The sequence below is a fragment of the Podarcis raffonei genome, chromosome Z (genome assembly GCF_027172205.1).
Source record: "Podarcis raffonei isolate rPodRaf1 chromosome Z, rPodRaf1.pri, whole genome shotgun sequence".
Taxonomy (NCBI): Eukaryota; Metazoa; Chordata; class Lepidosauria; order Squamata; family Lacertidae; genus Podarcis; species Podarcis raffonei.
The window spans coordinates 21,101,511-21,121,659 of NC_070621.1; the positions used below are offsets into that span (position 1 = coordinate 21,101,511).

A 20,149-nucleotide genomic window follows, 5' to 3' on the forward strand; every position below is an offset into this window, starting at 1 on the left:
ATTTCAACTGGCTCCTTAGAATATGATAGAAAGGAAGGATAAAGTTGTGTATCAGTTTTGTATTGATAACTTTGCTTTCCAAAGAATTGGAGTGTCATGCAAACCAGGGGTTCCCAAAGTGGGCAATTGCTCACCCTGGGGGTAGTGGGATTATCGTGTGTGTGTGTACGCACGCGCGCGCGCACGCGCTAAGAAGCAAGGAGGCAAGCAGCAGGAGGCAGAGTTGTAAATGACTGAGTTTGATGAGCCAGCATCATTGAATAACGTTCATCCATTTTATTTTACCCATTTTGACAAACTCCCCCCGGATATTCTTGCAAAGAAGCTGGTAAAATGAGGGCTGGATGAAGTGCGGTTATTGTTAGGCAAACTGTTTGTGTAGGAAATATATTATTGCTCTCCAGTTAACAGCTGCTGAATTTATTATAGCCAGCTACTGGAGAAGACATAATACAAACCTTTTTGAAGCATGGATGCAATAGATATGGGACATAATTCTTATGGATAAGTTAACAAGTGTCCTAAAGAGAACACTGTACTGGAAAAAGAAACACAGCTTTCTATACAAAATGTTTTCGTTTGATAGAATATGCACATATTGAACATGGCCTGCATGTTCAATATGTGCATATGCTCATGGGATACCGTGGAATGATCCATTTTATTACTACTGCGTGGCATCACTTTTAAACCTTGGTTTCATTGTACTATTCTTTAACACTGTTTTCTGCACTGCACAAAGGGGTGGGTTGGAAATAATGTTATTGAACATGGGTAGGCAAACTAAGGCCAAGGGGCCGGATCCAGTCCAATCGCCTACTCAATCCGGCCCGCAGATGATCTGGGAATCAGTGTGTTTTTACATGAGTAGAATGTGTCTTTTTATTTAAAATGCATCTCTGGGTTATTTGTGGGGCCTGCCTGGTGTTTTTGCATGAGTAGAATGTGTGCTTTTATTTAAAATGCATCTCTGGGTTATTTGTGGGGCCTGCCTGGTGTTTTTACATGAGTAGAATGTGTCTTTTTATTCAAAATGCATCTCTGGGTTATTTGTGGGGCATAGGAATTCATTCATTTCCAGCCCGCAAAATATAGTCCAGCCCCCACAAGATCTGAGTGGACTAGCCCCCTGCTGAAAAAGTTTGCTGACCCGTTATTGAACATCATTGTTGTATTAAGAAAGGCTTTCCTTGAAGCGTGATCCAGTCATTTCATTTGGAATTTTACTGCATAATGGTGGAAAAGCTTTTGTTGTTTTTTGCTTATTGGGAATATATCTTTGTATTTTATCTTACTGTGTACACTGCTTTGCCTCTGGTTGTGAAACAGTTTATGGATCTGAAAAATAATTAGACATGTACCAGTTGCGAATTGTAATCTCCCATGTCAAAGCCATGGTTTTATTCAACAGTATACCAATTTAATCAACTCTTGATTCTTCAGCTGCGATTCCTGCATTGTGGGGATTTGGCCTGGATGACCCCCAACTCCACAATTCTGTGATAGATCAATTAAAACTCATGTGATCAACCAACTAAAGTGCTGCTGTTGTTGTTTTGACCATGTGACAGCCAAAGACAAAATATTTGCAAACCCCCCCCCCCCCATATCTCAAGAGACATTTAAGGGGAATAAGAACACATGAACAAGCAATTAGGAAGAGCAATTATTTGCTTGAGGATGTGTACCACAACTTAGAGCTGGAACTCAAGGCTCTGGAATCATCACTGCTGATGGCCAGGAAACATGTGGATGGTACTGATCAGAGACAGTCATGCCAGGTAGAGATTTTAGGAGGCAATGCAAAACATACTCTCAGGGGTGAAGGAAAAGTTACTGGGATCAAGGTTGCTTTTCAGTAGAGAATGGATGAGGAGTCGGTGGCCCGCCAGATGTTGTTAGTATCCATCAGCCCCAGCCAGCATGGCCAACAGTCAAGGGTCATGGGAGTCACAGCCCAACACCTGGAGGACACAAGGTTGGGGAAGGCCATTTTGCTCATATAAAATTCTGACAACAAAAAAATGATTGCAACTTAACAGAACACACAGACAAGGATTTTCCTTCTTTATTAACTTTATTAACATCACTAAAATCATTGCAACTAATCACTTTACAAAACCAAAACCAAAACAAAAAAACAACCCCACACAACCGGTGGAAGATACCTTAAGTGCCTTAAATTTCACAAAAATAGTGTGTGGAATTGCTGAACATCTTTTAGCTTATGATGAATCGAGGCCTGGTGAAAAATGTACCAATTTCACATCACATGATGGTGCTCAATGCCCACCCCACCCCCCGGACCTTTTGCGGAGAAAATGGCCACAAGAGCTAGAATACAATAAAGCACATGTTGCGTGTCAACTGCTGCTATCTGGTGCATCTTCCACATTTCCCCCTAGCTGCCACGGGATCAGGACATGGGAGCCCTGCACAATCCATTGATTGATTGGAATCATGGACTCAGAACACTGAAATTGGCTTAATGACTCCATGCTTTCTTCTTTGGTCACTACAACCTCGAGGACTTAACACTACCCAATCCAGGAGAAGGGGGACATGCAGACTGCGTGCCCAGGTGCAGTCCCCCTGCTCTCCGGGAGCCAGGCCTCAGATAAAGGAAAACACATGACAAAGTACTTGGGATTAAAATGGCCACAACTTTCTGGGAACCCAGAAAGCTCTGTGGCGACCAAGGGGGTGGGCAGAACAATGGCCAGCGGAGTGGCGTGCCGGGCCACAAACCTCACCCACCACTGGGCCCGGTGAGTGGATATTTTCTACCTTCACTAGATCTATCTACAATTATATTAACAGACTTGCTGTTACTTGGACAGAAACTTCTGAGTGTCTTGAGTAGGAGGACGGCATGAACATCAGAATGACCATGCATCGCCATGTTTAGTTTTGACCACTGACTAAACATGTGTGTGTATGGACACGGAACAAACTCAAAAATTCTTTATGCCTCTGAGCTTAGCATTCTGCTTACAAAGCAGGGTTGTAGATGTCAGTGCTGCTTGGAGCCTGGAGGGCCATACCCTGTATTAAGTGTTGGCCCTGCAGGGCAGATATAGGCTCCCTCCCACCCTAAACCTCTGGACATCCTTGGAACCTGTTTCCACTTCTACAGCAGCTCTGCTTACATTCTCTTGAAAAACGAAAAACCCAGTTTCATGCATACCATAAGCATATTCTCTCATGTTCCCGGTGTTCCTTGACTAGCTGGCAGCATGGGCTACTGGTGGGTTTGTCAGGGTTCCTTGAGAATTTAAAACGGGGTTCCTGCTGTGGTGTTGGCCCTTCCCATTTAGGACGGCGCATTTGTAAAAGGTTCTGCCTGTCTATCTTGAATACAAAGTGTTCCTGCTGCTTAGAAGGCCCCTCCCTGCTTCCTACTAGTTTAAGGCTTTGGTAAAGCTGATGAAGGAGAAGTAGCTGAATTGTACCCATGCAGAGATTGTGTGCAGCAACTGGATTGGGATGGAAACCTTTCTACTTTGCGTGTTAATTTCTTCTGCCCCGCAGTTAGTTATTTACAGCAGTTAGCTAGTTAATATACTGCCCTAAGTCTCAGGGCAATTCACAGAACAAAATCAAAATATAAAACCACAATATATATAATCAAAGTAAAAACAACCCAATAACACCCCCCCCCAAAAAGAACCACATTTTAAAAGGGCATAGGATGTCAATCAAATCAACCAAAAGCCTGGTTAAAAAGGAACGTTTTTGCCTGGCGCCGAAAGGTGTATAATGAAGGCGCCAGGCAAACTTCCCTGGGGAGAGCATTCCACAAATGGGGAGCCACTGCAGAGAAGGCCTGTTCTTATGTTGCCACCCTCCGGACAGCTTTCTTGCTGTTGTGACCTTCAACCACATTTTGAAGATCCTTCCAGCCCTACGAAAATCTGTGTTTGGAAAAAAAGGCAGAATTGTCGGCAATATTTGAATGCCCAGGGTGTTTTTATTTTCTTTTCAGGAAGAAAGCGAAGCCAAAGAGTGGTTTTTATATATTTTTTACAGGAGACATGTGAATCGGTAAAGATTCTAACATTCAATATAAACTGAGTTTGGATTATTATTTAAACAAACAAACAAAAAAGGTGTTGCTTGGTCTGCCTTGATGCTTTGTGCTTTGGTCCTCAGAAACCTGTGTGTGTTGTGATGGGAAGCCAGTTCTTCAAAGCCACAGAATCCAAAGGAGTGCTTTTGACCACACTCCTGAGAAACACAAGACATAGGATGGAGAACCATGGTGCATTCCAAGAACCAGGAAAATGAACATCTCTGCTGAAATGTTGAAAGTACCTCTGCCTCCTCCCCAGTAGACCAGAGTTAGAGAGGCACGTTGATGATGAAGTCACCATGTGTATAAGTGCCTCAGGCAGGAGGTGAAGGGGTTCCCCCCCCCCCCAAAAAAAACATAGGCTCTCTCGTTGTCTGCTCCAGGGCGGAATGAAAACCATACAGGATGGTCCTGTCTCCTTCCAGTGCACAATAGCAGAGGGCTGCTTTCCACCTGGGGAGGCCAAGCAGAGGATGCAGAGGCAGCATAACCACCAAAATTGCTCTCTGTTCCACTGCAGAAAATCAAAAGGTTCATTCTTCAGTGCTTTGCTGTGGGGGAGAACCCCCACTTGGAAATGTCTTCGCATTCTTCAAAAGGATTTAGAAAGAAGTGTCCATCTCCCCACACCCCGTCCCCCACAATGCACAGAGTGATTTGTCTTAAGACAGCCAGTGCGCTAAGAGCTGGTGCTCCCCCAAAGCCCTGTACATAAATCTTGGTGTGGGTCCACCATGCCACATTAAAGGGATGTGGAACAGGGTGGATAAAACTGTTTGCGTGCACCCCACCACCAACTATCTTCCTTGGCCAGCCATGGCATTCCAACTTCTCCCAAACATCCCAAAGATAAACAAACAAGTGTTCTTGGATACAGGCAACAGTAGAAACATGGAGGAAGCAGGAAAGAAGGAGCTACTTTCGGAAACTGATGGCAAGATGGATTTGTTCTCTTAGGAAACTATTCAGAACGGTATGCTTCAACGATGAGATCTTGGAATAAGAGCTGATCTACGCAGCAAGACTCACGAACCAGGAGAGGGAGAATTGGAGGAGGGGCTGTGGCAAATCTCTCTGGAACCAGCCAGGATCAGACATACAAGTCTAGAGCGGGGAAGGGAGAGAACACAAACTGCATCAATCAAAGCATAACAATATAACTGTGATTTCTGCACTGCAGGGGATAGGAATCCCTTCCACCTCTACAATTCGAGGAATCTGTGAACACCACCAAGAATGTCATGTAATGCAGCAAGGGGCTTGCCAGTGTGCTGGCTGTGGGAGTACCTGCCTCAAAAAGGTCTTCCATGTTTCCCCCCCCCAAAAAAAAATCACACACTGCCCCTCTCTCCACTGAAATTAGGCCAGAAGAAAGCATTTTTCATATTATTAAATTTATTCACCACTTTTTTTTAAGCCACTGACAACTCAAAGCAGCTGATAAAAAAAGGTCAAATACATACATATATTAAAACCAGAAGGGAAATATTTCTCTCCCATTTGGATGAAGGCATTATTGCAAGATTCTGTCACTTGTATCAGAACATAACCAGGAAAGGATGGGAAATAGTGTTTAAGTTTATAATGGTAAGATCATAACAGCTAAAAAATTGTGGTGGGGTGTGTGTGCATATCTCCTACTATGTCTGAATGGACTGAGAAAAATCGAAAAATCAAACCCACTCTAAAAGACCCTAGACCATTAAAAGCCAGAGACCTGATTAAAAAGGAATGTTTTCGCCTGGCATCTGAAGGTGGCACTGCAGTAATGGTGCCGGGAGAGTCTCCCTGGATGGCTGTGGTGCCCATGGACTCAAAAGGATTGCTGCACACACACACCCACACACCCACGATGTGGACATGCTGGGACTGTACCACTTCAGGGCGCAGCTGAGAGGGAATCACCATACCTACAAACACCCCTAGAACTCAGGATTCCACTGAACAATTTTCTAAGCCCCCCACCCCCAACTTACCATTAATCCTTCAGGTCTCATCACTGGGGAGTCTGCCTTGTGGTGAGGAAGAGCTGCAAAGGGAAGCATGAAAGTGAGTGAGTGAGTAAGTAAGCAAGCAAGCATTATTTGCCTTTGTATCCCACCTTTTCTACACGAGGTGCTCCAGATGGCATACATAGTTCTCCTCTCCACCAATTTATCCACATAACAACCCTGTGAGGTAGGTTAGGCTAAGAGATATATAGTGACCAGCCCCCAATGTCACCCAGTGAGCTTCATGGCTGAGCAGGGATTCGAACCCTTGTCTCCCAGGTCCCAGTCCGACACTCTAACCCCTACACAACCGCTGATTCTCAAGCAAATAAATAAACTAAAACTTGTTCACTCACAATGTAACCCTAAACCTTGGGTAAGGCCAGCTAGGAGGCAGGGCAAGTGAAGGAGACAGAACTAAATCCCATCGGCTGGTGCAAAAGAAAGTTAGTACAGCACAGTGAAGTTAGGATAGCAGAGTGGCACCGTTGCACCATTGGTGACTTTAAGGCTGCATCCACACAGTGGTTTATTTTGTAGTTTTCATTACTACATCGCTAAGTGTTAATTTCTGCATTGTACTGGAGCTTTCGCAGGACATAAAATATAGCAGAATATAGCAAAAGTTTAATGCTCATTTCCACATTATTTGCTTCCAGGAAAAATAAGTGTGCAAATAACATGGGAATGATCACTAACTCTTGCTAATTCTGCTATATTTTCAGAAGTCCAGGGTATGCCCTCACAGAGTGCCTGAACCGTTATAATATCCCAGCTCAGTCACTGACACTGTCTGCAGCAGCATGACTGCTTATTTCCTGAATTGGTGAGGCTCATTTCACGACTATGAAAAACCGAGCCTTTAGTATCATCGGCCGAGTGCTCTGGAACTCTCTGCTACTGGAGATTCAGTGGGCACCTTCTGTGCCAACGTTTAAAAAGCTGCCAAAAACGTTTATGTTCTGTGGGCCAGTAAGAATGTATCCTTCCACTGTGATTAACTGTTCTCTGTTTCTAACTTTTTTTAAAAAAACAAACTTTTATGTTTTTATTGCTGTATACTGCTTATTTATGACAAAGCAGCATTCCAATGTTTCTTATAAATAAGTGGCCTTTGTGCTGTGCAAAAGCTCAAGCGTAATGTGGAAATTAACAGTTAGCGAAGAGTCGTGAAAATGGAATAAACTGCTGTGTGGATGCCGCCTAAATCAGAGTATATGCTACCTCATCATGGTAGCTGCTCCGTCTGGCAAGCCAGAACATGGAACCCTGAAGCAACCCCAACATCTGCTGTGCTTGGCACCAACAGACTCTCGGGCTCTTGAGGTGTCTATTACTAGGACCAACTTTAATTCTGTGATTCTAACTTGCCTTAAGCTGTTTCTTGCATAATTTATTCCTATTTATTACAATTATATCCCATCTTTCCTGAAGGAGTGCAAGGTGATGTACATAGGGTCTCACTTACCCATTTGTTCTTCACAGCAACCCTGAAAGTGAATGATTGACTCAGAGTCACCCAAATGAGTTTCATGGCCAAGTGGGGGATTCAAACTCTGGTGTCTCCCAAGCCCTATTCTGACACACTAATCTTTACGCTTCTTCTTTAGCGATCACTCGTAGCTGAGTAAGATTGTTTTCCATGAACACAGTCTTAGCAGTGAGTCTGTAAGTGACTGTGGAGGCAAATACTGGATCCACACGTCCTTCCACAGTGGGGACATAGGCTTCAGGGCAGGAGTTGATCACGGTGAGAGGATTTGCCAAACAGGTCTTCCTCTTAGCTTGTTTCTCCCTTTCAATCACTTTCCCTACCTGGCCAGTTGTCTTTCCACAAGGGCCGACATCAATGCCAAAATCTTGATCAAAGTGCAGAGTGTTAGAGGACCGGGACATTTGCAGGGAAACCAAAATGCTTGTTTACAAAGCTATTGTACTACCAACTTTACTATATGCTTGTGAAACATGGAGCACTTACAAACGCCATCTCCAACTCCTCAAAAGATTCTGTCAAGTGTGTCTGCGAAATTTTTTATGTATCACTTGGGAAGACAGGCAAACTAATGCCAGTGTACTGGAAGAAGCAAACACCACCAGTGTTGAAGCAATGATTCTTCAACACCAACTTCGTTGGACTGGTCATGTTGTTCAGATGCCTGATTACCCTCTTCTAAAGCAAAGCCACTCCCGACCTAAGGAGGAGCTCACGTACCCGTCTACACTCTCGCGGGGCTGGCGGCAGCCCCGCGGGACTCAGGGATTCCCCTGGCTCATTAATATTCATCACCCCCCGAGCCAGCCAATCAGCTGGCGGTAGGGGCGTGCTTACCTAAGGGCTCTTAAGGTCGGGGCAGCCCTGGCTCGCCCCCTTTCTTCTCTACAGCAGCAGCGGTTTCCCACCCACCCTCCCTCTAGGTGGCATCCGGACTTTGCTATGGACTTCGGCTGGTCGCCGCAAGGGGCCTGGTAGGAGTTTTTCCATTTGGCTAATTGGCTGTAATTTGAAGCCACTTGGTTTTTTCGCCTACCTCGTAGCAAAACGTCACAACTCCTGGGTTTTGGTGGTTAGGCATTGGCAGGGGTATTGTTATGCAAATGAGGTGGGGGGGAGGAACGCCATCACCTCCCCCACATCTTGAAGGGTAGTTCGTTAAAGGACTCCGGGGGGCGTCGCCTCGTCCGAAACCTATGGAGGCTAGGGCCTAAAGCGCGCTCCCGAGTGGTAACCCCTTGGGGAGCGCCTACGGATGGGCATCTTGGGGGGCTCCCCCTGTTGGTGCTTAACCCTTCCCGGTTAGACCGGATAGTATGTTAGGGCCAATGCCTAAAGCCAATACCACTCTTACCTGTAATCAATAAAGTTGTGGCCATTTTCGCCCATTAACCTTAATTCTGGTGTCCAGTGTCTTTATTTACTCCATCTGTGGGAGGGGGCAGGAATTGCCACGCAACTACTCTATTCCCAACTTTAAGAATAGAAAACTTTACACCACACTTGCTCTCAAAATACTATACAAGTTCCATTTATTTATTTATTTATTTCACTTAGATCCCACCTGTACTCCAAGGAACTCAAGGTGGCATACGTGGTTCTCTCCCTCCCCATTTAAAGGTAGGTTAGTCTGAGAGAGGCAACAGCTGGTCCAAGGTCACCCAAGTGAGATTCATGACACAGTAGGGATTCTGAGCTCTGGTCTCCCAGGTCCCTAGTCCGACACTATAACCACTTTGCCACACTGCCTCTGCACCACTCTGTGATGGGATGTTACCTATTTTAAGTCTGAATGAACTGCCTTACCTCCCTCTCCTGAAGGAAGCTGTCTCAAAAAACTTTGTCCTGGAGGCCACCCTGCAAAAGGAACCAGCACAGAACATTCATTTTCATTTCATTTCATTTTGCATGATGAAGCAACAGATCTTTAGGCAAACACTCCCAAGTTAAGTTGTTAGGTAAATGGGAAAGGTCAGGGAAGAACCATGGTTGGACAATACAGTCTTCACTAATACTACTGAGCTTGAGTGGCCTCTCCACATGGAAGAAAATGGGGCCACTAATAGAATTGTAGAGTTGGAATGGAACCCAAGTGCCATCTAGTCCAACCCCCTGCAATGCAGGAATCTCAACTAAGGCATCCATGACTGATGGCCATCCAAACTCTGCTTTAAAACTTCCAAAAGCTACCATTTCCTGAAGGAGTTCCTTCTACTATCAAATAGCTTTCAATATCCCTCCCATATCCTTAAAGAAAAAATGCTTCTTTCATCTAATCCTGGTAGAGGAAGGCTATTATTTCAAGGACTCACCTGAAAACCAGCAAAAAATTACCTTTGAGTGAAGAGAGGCGGATTTAGATGCACTATCAAAGTCCATAGGAGCACACAAAGTGGAGAGGAGTGTGCAGGTCAGCTTGTTGTAAGCCTGTTTTTCCGATTTTATTTTTGAATAAGGGCAAGCTTCTAGCCTGATGACTGCAAAGATCTACTTGAAAAGGGGGTGGGTGATACTTGCCAAAGTGTGGGAAGCTTGTTGGGTAGTCAAATAAGATTAAAGGCCCTTGGGGATGATGTTACTAGAAGCCCCTGCAAAGTCACACTCCTCCACAGAACTAGCAAAAAAATTATGCTCTATTGATACACATGTTTATGGTGAATTGTTTTCCTTGGTGCAGAATCTGGAATGCCAAGGCACAGATCTAGGGTTGCCATATTTTGAAGAGCAAAAAAGAGGACATGTTTGCAGACTTCAACTTTTAACTATGGATTGCTAAGGCAACCCATGAAAAAGAGGACATGTCCTGGAAAAAGAGGACATATGGCAACCCTAATAGATGTGTGTGCATGCTCCCTGAGTGTAGGGCAGGAAGAATGTGTTGCCTAGCTTTATGGCTATGTGACATATGCGCAAAGGACACATGCAGAATGCACACACCAAGGACCCTCAGGGCATTCGCAGGTCTGCCACTGACACGCAGAGAGACTGAAATGGAACAACGGGTATCAGTTTGCAAACCATCTTTGCCTTGATTTGCAGTTTGCAAAGCATGTCACTTGCGTTACAGTCAGAGAGGCAGCGTAAATGCAGAAGCAGAAGGCGATGCGCTAGTCAGACAGCTGTCAACATCATTCCTCAACCTCCCACAAGGAATGGCAGATTATTCACTCTTTGGAACATCTCCCCCTGGGACACGTTACAGCAAGGTTAACTGCCAAACCCACTGCACCTTTCTTGAGTGGCAACTGTATGTACTTATGTCTGTATATAATTTTCTTTCAGAGCTATTTCTGAGAAAGGTTTTAGTTTGCTTTTCTTACTAAACTAAGAATAGGGAGATCCAAGAACCAAGAGCCCAGTATAATTTATGTTGCATTTACGGGTAACTTAGGAAATGCTCAGGGGAATTAAGTTCAGTGGTTAATATACATAACTAACCACCATGCACATTCACTAGGACTCATGAAGAACATGGAAATAATTCTTCCAGGAAGAGGGAATTTTGCACATTTCCTGCTCTGTAGACACACTCTCCAAAAGGCCTTAGGGAATGTATCAACTGAATTTTGTATGTTCTCCAGCCACTACGCACAATCCCCAACATCTAAATCAGTACGTGCATTTCTACACTCTCTGATCAACATGCCTGTTGGGAGTTTATGCATAGCAACTGGAGGATGTACAAAATCCAGTCAATATATGTACATTTTTCTCCAAATGCAAAGATTATGCATATTGACTGGAAAATGTGCATAACTCCCTCTTCCATGAGGTCAGGTGAATTTGCACAGTGGCCAGTTACTATGCACATTAACTGCTCAACTTGCAGTACAATTGCAATTTATGTGAGGGTTCAGTTCCAAGGGTTCCATGTGCACAGGAAAATCGTGTATACCCAAACCCTTGGAGCTACCCCACATCTAGCAAAGTGAGGGGGGAGAGAGAAACCCCAGTACTCCCACAGCTCATGCACTGAGCAGGCCTCACCCCCCCCCCAAGCAAAGTGGAGAGATTTAAAGCCCTTTATGCTCCCGGTAACCCCAAGAAGAACCAACTTGCACAATTTCAAAAAGCCAGCCCTCAACCATATGTGGTTGAAATTGCAAATATGATGCAACTGTACACCAGTAAGGAAGAAAGGAAGCCTGAGGTTTATACCAGGAAGGTTTCTGAGGATATCCTGATACTTTTGCTTTGTTATTCCTAAAAATTAATAAAAAATAAATCCCTGTTCACCCTCCACAGATTAGCCCATCTTTCGGGGCAACCTCTTTGGGTCTCCCCCTATGCCTTCTGGAGCATCCTGCCAGGCCATTTATCTCCTTCAAGGTGTCTTGCTTTGCTACTCACACAGAGGCAGCCTCTGCCTTATGAGCCGCCGGGGCTTTGCATGGAGGGTCCGGGGGTCTCACTGGAGGACGTGTTATCACTGGCTTCTCTCCAGGTGATCGTGCTTTAGCAAAGCCTTCGTATTCACCTGAGTGGGAAAGTAACAAAGCACTGTTAATCATGAAAGGGAAGAATGATGCTCAATCTACATTTGTAAGAAATCAATCTTTTAGTATGGAGGCACCCACACTTCAGAACTCCCTACCTAATGATATCAGACAAGAGCCTTCGATGTACTATTTTTTGGCATCTGCTAAAAGCATTCTCGTTCAGACAAGCCTATCCAGATATTTAGAAGATGGATGTGTTTTTAGTTTATTACTAGTTTAATTTTTTAAAATGTTTTGCTTTTACTAATAACCTCACTGCTTCTTTCTTTCTTTCTTTCTTTCTTTCTTTCTTTCTTTCTTGTTTTCTACAATCAAGCGGTATATAAATTTCATGAAGTCAATCAATCAATTAATTAATTAACAAATGAAGTTACTGTAGAGTTTAGCTGAATCATCCAAGTTTCCAAGCTGGGATGTGGCAATAGTCCTAGGAATGGAAATGCAAAACACAGTACAGATTCAAAGCATGGCCTGGTTCATTTAAGCCTCTACACCAGAGCTTTCCAAACTGTGTGTCACTAGTGTAGCGGCTGCAGTGTGTAGGTGTGTCATGCAAACGCTCCCCACGCTTTTCCCAGGGCTGGAAAGGGGCTAGCTTAACCTCCGGTTTGCTAGAAAAACTGAATGATTGTGTCACAAATGATGCAAAACTGAACTACTGTGTCACAAAATGATGCATGCCTAAAAAGTGTGTCACCAACATGAAAAAATTGGAAAGCTCTGCTCTACATAATGGACAAGTCTGCATTCATTTCAATAACCTGAGCAAGTTTCTAATTAGGAAACAAAAAAGCATAACACCATTACAGAATCCTGTTATAAACTATTGTGTTGTTTTGTACAAATTGTCCCACTCATAGATGGCCAAGACCCATAATGAAGTCTGCAACATTTGGCATGCAATATCTTTCTTTGTATTTACTGGCTACATGCCATCACAATCCTGTTGAAAATGCTTCCCCTTCTCCGTCCTCCTTATGAGAAAAACTCTGGCACAAAGTACAGTCGTACCTTCGAAGTCGAACGGAAACCATTCCGGAAGTCCATTCGACTTCCAAAACATTAGGAAACCAAAGTGTGGCTTCTGATTGGCTGTCAAAAGCTCCCTCAGCCAATCAGAAGCTGTGGAAGCTCTGTTGGACGTTCGGCTTCCAAAAATAGTTTGCAAACTGGAACAGTCACTTCCGGGTTTGTGGCGTTCGAGAGCCAAAACGTTCAAGAACTAAGCTGTTTGAAAACCAAAGTACCACTGTACATCTTGATTAAAAAGCCTAGATCAATGGAAGTGTTGCATTCCTCTATTCTGCCTTTGTCAGACTCCACGTGGGGTCTGTTCTGGGCATTACAATTTAAGAAAGATATTGACAAGCTGGAAGGTGTGCAGAGGAGGGCGACCAAGATGATCCAGGGTCTGGAATCCAAGCCTGATGAGGGGCGGTTGAAGGACTTGGGTATGTTTAGCCTGGAGAAGAGGAGACTGAGAGGAGACTGAGAGGAGATACGAGAGCCACTTTCAAATATCTGAAGGGTTGTCCCATGGAGCCAGCTTGTTTTCTGCTGCTCCAGAGGGGAGGATCAGTGCCAATGAATTCATACTACAATAATGAAGGTGATCAGAAAGTATTTTGTTATGGTAAGAGCTGTTCAGCTGTGGAACAAACTCCCTCAGAAGGTGGTAGACTCCCCAGTGGCGGTTTTTAAGCAGAGGTTGGATGCTCTTCTGTTGAAGATTCTTTAGCTGTGATTCCTGCATTGTTTGGACTAGATGACTCTTAGCATCCCTCCCAACTCTACAATTCTATGAAAAACTAGTTTGTTTCATTATCAATGTCTACTGACCATCCCTTGTTCCAACTGGCAGATCTAAAGTTAAAGTAGGTTAATAAATCATTGTCTTCACTAAGCACAGCAACATTTTGAAAAACAACAACTGGGCTTTTCTAATATCTATGAAGCTGTTGCACATTTAATGGAAGTTCAATTGGATTAATCGGACTTCAAACCTCACAAGGCAGTTCATCAGCTGACAGGCCACTCAACAAACAAGGGAAGACTTCAAAAGGGGACATCTTAAACGGACACTTGAAGTGGTTTATCCTCAAGCTTGAAAAGAGACAAGATCCCATGTCTAGTTTATGATGCAGTGTGAACTGGTATTCGTTTACGAACAAAACATCATTTCTTACACAAAAGGATGACATAAAACGGTCCCAAAACACACAGAGAATCACAGAATTGTAGCACTGGAAGGGACTCAAAGGCTTGTCTAGTTCAAACTCTTGCAATGCAGGAATCTCATGAATGTTTACAGAAATGGAAATTAAACATTTATTTGGCTTGAGTTACAGCTCACCCCATCATGAGGGCTCGATGTTATTAACTGGCGCATTATCCTAATGCCATTATACATCTATGGTGTGGCCGCATTTGGAGTACTCTACATTGTTCGGGTCACCTCACCTCAAAAAGGAAATTGTAGAGTTGGAAAAGGTTCGGAAAAGGTGCAACCAGAACGATCAAGGGGTTGGAGAGACTCCCCTAGGAAGAAAGGTTGCATCATTTGCGGCTTTTTAGTTTGGATAAAAGGTGAGGGAGAGATGATAGAGAAGTTTATGAAGTTATGCATGGGCTGGAGAAAGTGGAGAGAGGAAAGTTTATTTCCCTCTCTCATAAGACTAGAACTCATAGACATCCAATGAAGCTGAAGTTTGGAGGATGCAGGACACATAAAAGAAATGACATGCAGTGCATGCAGAGCAAAGTTAAACTATGGAACTCGCTTCCACAGGAGGCCGTGATGGCCAACAACTTAGATGGCTTTAAAAGAGGATTAGGCAAATTCATGGAGGAGGAGAGGGCTAGCATTGGCCAGGATGGCTATCCTCTGCCTCCACAGCTGGAGGGGACAGTGTTGCTCTTGCTTTTGGGTCCTGCTTGCTGGTTTCCCCACAGGCAACTAATTGTTTAGCCACTGTGAGAATGGGATCCTGGGCTAAATGGGCTGCTGGCCTGATCCAGCAGACTCTTCTGATGTGCTTTTGTAAGCAAAACAAATGAAATATGAAAAAAACTGATTATGATTTCATCTAAATCCATGTGTGACCTGGAGAGAGCAATACAGCAAGATAATGCTAAATATGATTGGTTTGACTAGCAAGAGGAATGGCCCCAAACTTTTAAGTCATCCTTCAGTCTGTCTGGATTGAGAATAGGTACAACCTCAATCTTCAAGGTTTAAAGATGACATCAGTTTATAACAGTGACCTTCTCCAGGCTGCTACGTCTCAAATGAGATTGCACAGAAGCAATCTTTGCATCTGTCTTCTGTGTGGAAGATGTAGGGGCCATTCCTGCACCTGAACAAAATTTCACAGGAAGGGAGTCTGAGGAACTGATGCCAACAGTGATGACAAGAGACGGAATTTTTAAACCTTGTTGACAGATTAAAAACTGACAAATCTCTGGGGACAAATGGCATCAACCTGAGAGTTCTGTGAAACTGGTGATCTTCTAAGAAAAACATATGACTTGTTCATAAGATCATACCTGAGGACTGGAAAGTGGCAAGTGTATTTTTAAAATTATTTTTTTTAATGTAGGGCTACAGGTTCTTCACCTTTTCACTAAACACTGGATTAGCACTGTGCGCAAATGCAGCCCAAAAGTGGTGGTTTTTGTTGGTGTGTTGTTTAAAAACACATAGTTCTACACCTTAAGCATATTAGAAAAATCAGTGCATGCAGATTGCCTAAAATATCTTCCCCGCTCTCCCTTCTGCCACCAACAGCTCAGAGGCAGTGTGTGCTGAGGATTTTAAATATCTCACTGCCTCTTTTATGCCCCAGCAGAGTCAGGGGAGCTGGGGTTATCCAAGAACTTCCACATTCCCAAAACAAATTAAAGAACCCCCAGCTGCTCCTGACACCATTCTGAAGGGTGAGGGCATGGGACCTGCACCAGAAGAGAAATTAAAAATTTATCCAATGCAAGAAGAACATTTTGAAATTTTAAACAGGTATATAATCTAAGGTGTTATCACTAGCACAAGAACCGAAAAGGCAGATGTTGAATAATTCACTTCCGGATTTGGAAGTTGCAAGACTTTTCGAAGCTGAGATTTGTAAACAAAAAAATAGATTTCAGTTAAATAAACCCCAAATGAACCATATTCATCACATCCTGCTTTACAAGTTCAGGAGGTCTGGATGCTGTAAATTGGTAGAAAATCATTAAGCAGATGAATAAGCAAAACTAACTGAAACTTTATTTGCCTGGTCAATTTTAAGTGAGGGTAAAGATCAGGAAAGCTGAACTATGATCACACTTGTTTACTTTTGAGACTGCTTTACTTCTATGAAGCAAAGAATGGCAGCTGCTTGTTATTCATTGATGCATTTACATCCTGTATATCTAAAACAACCTTCTCAGTTACTTGGTCTCCATTTGTTAAATATGTTTTGGACAACAGGGATCAGCCCCACTTGCGTTCTAGAATTATACCTAAACGATTTTTGAACCCTAGCTTAAAATGTACGTACTATCTTTGTTGGCTTTCCATATTGCTGTTAATATACTTCCTTCATGATTGTTTGGATTTCCTCTTTCCCCCCCATGAACTAAATTCATAGTTAAGTCCTGTCCTATGCATCTTGTTTGTTACCATTTAATTTTTGTTTACTGGGGGGGGGGGGACTCAATTTAAAATTTTTGAAATAAAAGGATGAAATGGAAACCAGTGTGCTGAATTTCCAGCACAGGTTTGAGAAATACTGAGTAAAGTTAAGAAGACTGTGAGTGAGGCTTCGTATGTCAAAGGGAGTCCCAGCTCAAAATGTCACCTGGGAACTTTTGAGAGAGAAAGTTCATAGTGGGACAGTGGTTTGGCTCCTCTTCAGTTCTTAACAAGCTAGAACATGTAATCTACAGGCCACAATCCTGCTTCTTAACCTTCCATCAAAAGAAAAATCACACTGTATCACAGAATAATAGGAATGTAGAGTTGAAATGGACCCCCCAGGGTCATCCACTGCAACCCCCTGCAATGCAGAAATCACAGCTGAAGAACTCCTGGCAGGTGTCTTTTAAACCCTGCAAGGAAGGAGCTATCAGGATTCAGTATACCACCCAGGAAGACATACCAATAAAATATATGGTGCAAGTTATTAAGCACTGTTCCGCTTGAAAACGGAAAATGCTCATGTCTCCATTGAGAACTCTTTCTTTTACCAGAAAAAAATACACTTGCACAATCCCCCACCATGTAAGGCAACACAAAAGTGATGTGGGATCTAACCAGTTTTTTTAAAAAAAAACATAGTGTCATTAACATAACATAATTATAACAGTGCAATTATGTTGAGTCGTGAATTACCTGTAACACAAAATCTCACAGACCTTGCAACTAAGGAGATCATTTCATTTCACCTGTATTTTTAATCTAATTTGCACCTCTTGGACTAATGCAAAACAGAACACAATTGCACTTCTCCTATTTTAAAATAAATATTAACAGTTTAATTCCATTTGATGTTGGGGGTGTGACAGCTGGCATTATGCCCTGAGTTCCTTATAATCCTTGGGTTCCTGTATCTGTGAAGGGTATGAGAGCAAGCTCACCAAACCAGCACCGTTGTCTGGTCAACAGTTGTAGCCAAGTAGTTAAGCACTATGTTCAGCATCCCAAAAGGATGAGCTGGGCTGCAAGAGCTACGACTAACGGATGGTGCCCTTTAGGCTAATGGATGAGCCTTTCCTACATGCACACACACGTGCACACACACACACACACACAAACATACACACACACACACACACACACACACACACACACACACACCAGCTGTCGGGTAGGAGAGAACAAAAGCCAGCATAGTTTATGTGAGCTAAGCTGGAGAAACATAGACCTGCTTGCTCCGTGCTGGATCCAAAGCTGCGACTAATGGAGAGGAAAGATCTGTTGGGGTGTTAATGCTGAGAGCCGTTCCATCTTAGGCTCAGGTTGCAAATATGTGTAAATAAAACTGCATATCCATCACTGTTTCCGCTAACCCACATTCCAAGGAAACTCTGAGAAAGCACCTGGGACTCCTGGAATCTCTCATAACTCAGAGAGTAGGGTGGCATGTAACCCATTTTTATTAATTTTAACACAATAAAATATGCAAAAGCTAGAAACAAGAGGTAAAGAGGAAACATAGCAAAAGTTCCTTTGCTGTGTACAGATTGCAATAGTCAGAAAAAGCAGGAATAAATAATAAAAGTTACTTGGAAAGAGGAACGTATTTCAGGGCCACTCATCTCTCACTCTGGTAGCCTGGTGTGCAAGCCAAGCAACAAACTGGGGCCTTTTTTTTTCTTTTTAAAAATGCCACTGACATTGTACCCTCAACACTTTCTGCAATTCTGCTCCAGGGAGGAAAAAGGTCCTGTAAAGGTCCATAACAGGAGATTGCCATTAAGTCCAGCCACCTCTGGGTTGCTTACAAACATCTGCAGCTGCAACTTGGGTCACAGTAACCCCAAAAGCTTGGTTAGCAAGTTCTGCACAACATTATTATTATTATTTATTGAATTTATATACCACCCTATACCCAGAGGTCTCAGAACGGTTCACAGAATAAAATCAAAATATAAAGCCACAAAACACATAATCAAAATAAAACAACCCAATAACCCCCCCCCCAAAAAAAACCCCACATTTTAAAAGGGCATAGGGTGTCAATCAAAGCAACCAAAGGCCTGGTTAAAAAGGAACGTTTTTGCCTGGCACCTAAAGGTGTATAATGAAGGCACCAGGCAAACTTCCCTTGGGAGAGCATTCCTCAGACAGGGAGCCACTGCAGAGAAGGCCCGTTCTCGTGTTGTCACCCTCCGGACCTCTCAAGGAGGAGGCACATGAAGAAGGGCCTCAGAAGATGATCTCAGGGTCCAGGTAGGTTCATATGGAAAGAGGCAGTCCTTGAGGTATTGCAGTCCTGAGAATAAGTTTCTTCCAAAAGTGCCTGGATCTGATCTGTGACCACTCGCTCCAGAAACTTGCTCAGGAAAGGGAAATTAGCAACTGGCTGGTAGTTAGTTAGGTTTTCCGAATCCGGGGAAGGTTTCTTAAGGAGTGGTTTTGCCTCCTTCAAACAGACAGGGACCACCCCTTCTCATAAAGAGGCACTGATCACCTCCCTGGCCCAGGCAGCTGTCCTCTCCCTGTTGGTTTTTATCAGCCAAGAGGGTCAAGGGTCTAGAGCGCAAGTGGTCACCCTGACTGATCCAAGAACCTTTTCCACATCCTCGAGCCTTACTAACTGAGATTCATCCAACACAACAGGACTAGACTGTGCTCTAGACACCCCATGAGAGTCATCTGCTATAACAGCAGAGTCAAGGTCTTGGTGGATACAAGTAATTCGCAAACAAATCATAGCAAGCTACCATTGGTTCTATCACATCCTTTGGGCCTGCCTGTAAAGGGCCCCATACAACCCAAAAAAGCTCTGCCGGATGACATGATGAGGATGCAATGCAGGCAGCAAAGGATGCCTTCTTCGCTGTCTTCACTGCCACTAGGTAGGCTTGATAATGAGCCCTTACCAGTGTTCGATTGCATTCATTCAGATCTTTCCTCCACTTGCATCCAAGCCATCCCCCAACTTGTTTCCTCGCCCTAAGCTCTGGAGTATACCACTGGAACAAAAGTGCTTTGCGCGAGTCTGCCCTTGCGCCTGATCCAGAAGCTGCAGTTAGTGCAAAATGCTGCAGCACAATTGTTGGCAGGAGTGAGACCCTATCAGCCTATAGCACCTCTGCTCAGAGACCCGCACTGGTTGACCATTTGCAACCATGCCAAGTTTAAGGTGTTACTATTAGGATGCAAAGCAACGTGGGACCAGTCTACCTGCCAGGTTGCCTTACCTCAAGCATGCCCACTTGAGCACTTCAACTGGAGGCATTGGCACTGCTATAGGTGCCACATAAAACCTGTTCCAAATTTGTAAGAAATAATTTTGTGTGGGTGTGGGTGGGTGGGTGGAAGCATCTACGCTCTGGAACTGCCTTCCTATTGACATCAGGCAGGTACATTCACTTCTGCAGTGGAAGAAGA

The 20,149-nt window shown here is 43.7% G+C and overlaps 1 protein-coding gene across 3 annotated transcripts in view; it reads right to left on the reverse strand.

Moving 5' to 3' along the window:
• Positions 1-2,058: 2,058 nt before the first annotated feature.
• OPHN1 (oligophrenin 1) overlaps positions 2,059-20,149 on the reverse strand; it is a 127,217-nt gene continuing 109,126 nt past the window's right edge. For all 3 annotated transcript variants that reach the window (XM_053374236.1, XM_053374238.1, XM_053374237.1), the window contains 4 exons: positions 11,906-12,032; positions 9,362-9,412; positions 6,049-6,101; positions 2,059-5,176 (listed from right to left, as the gene is read on the reverse strand). In XM_053374236.1, coding sequence (XP_053230211.1) covers positions 6,059-6,101; positions 9,362-9,412; positions 11,906-12,032 — 221 coding nt within the window. In that variant the 3' untranslated portion in view covers positions 2,059-5,176; positions 6,049-6,058. The remainder of the gene's footprint in view (positions 5,177-6,048; positions 6,102-9,361; positions 9,413-11,905; positions 12,033-20,149) is intronic.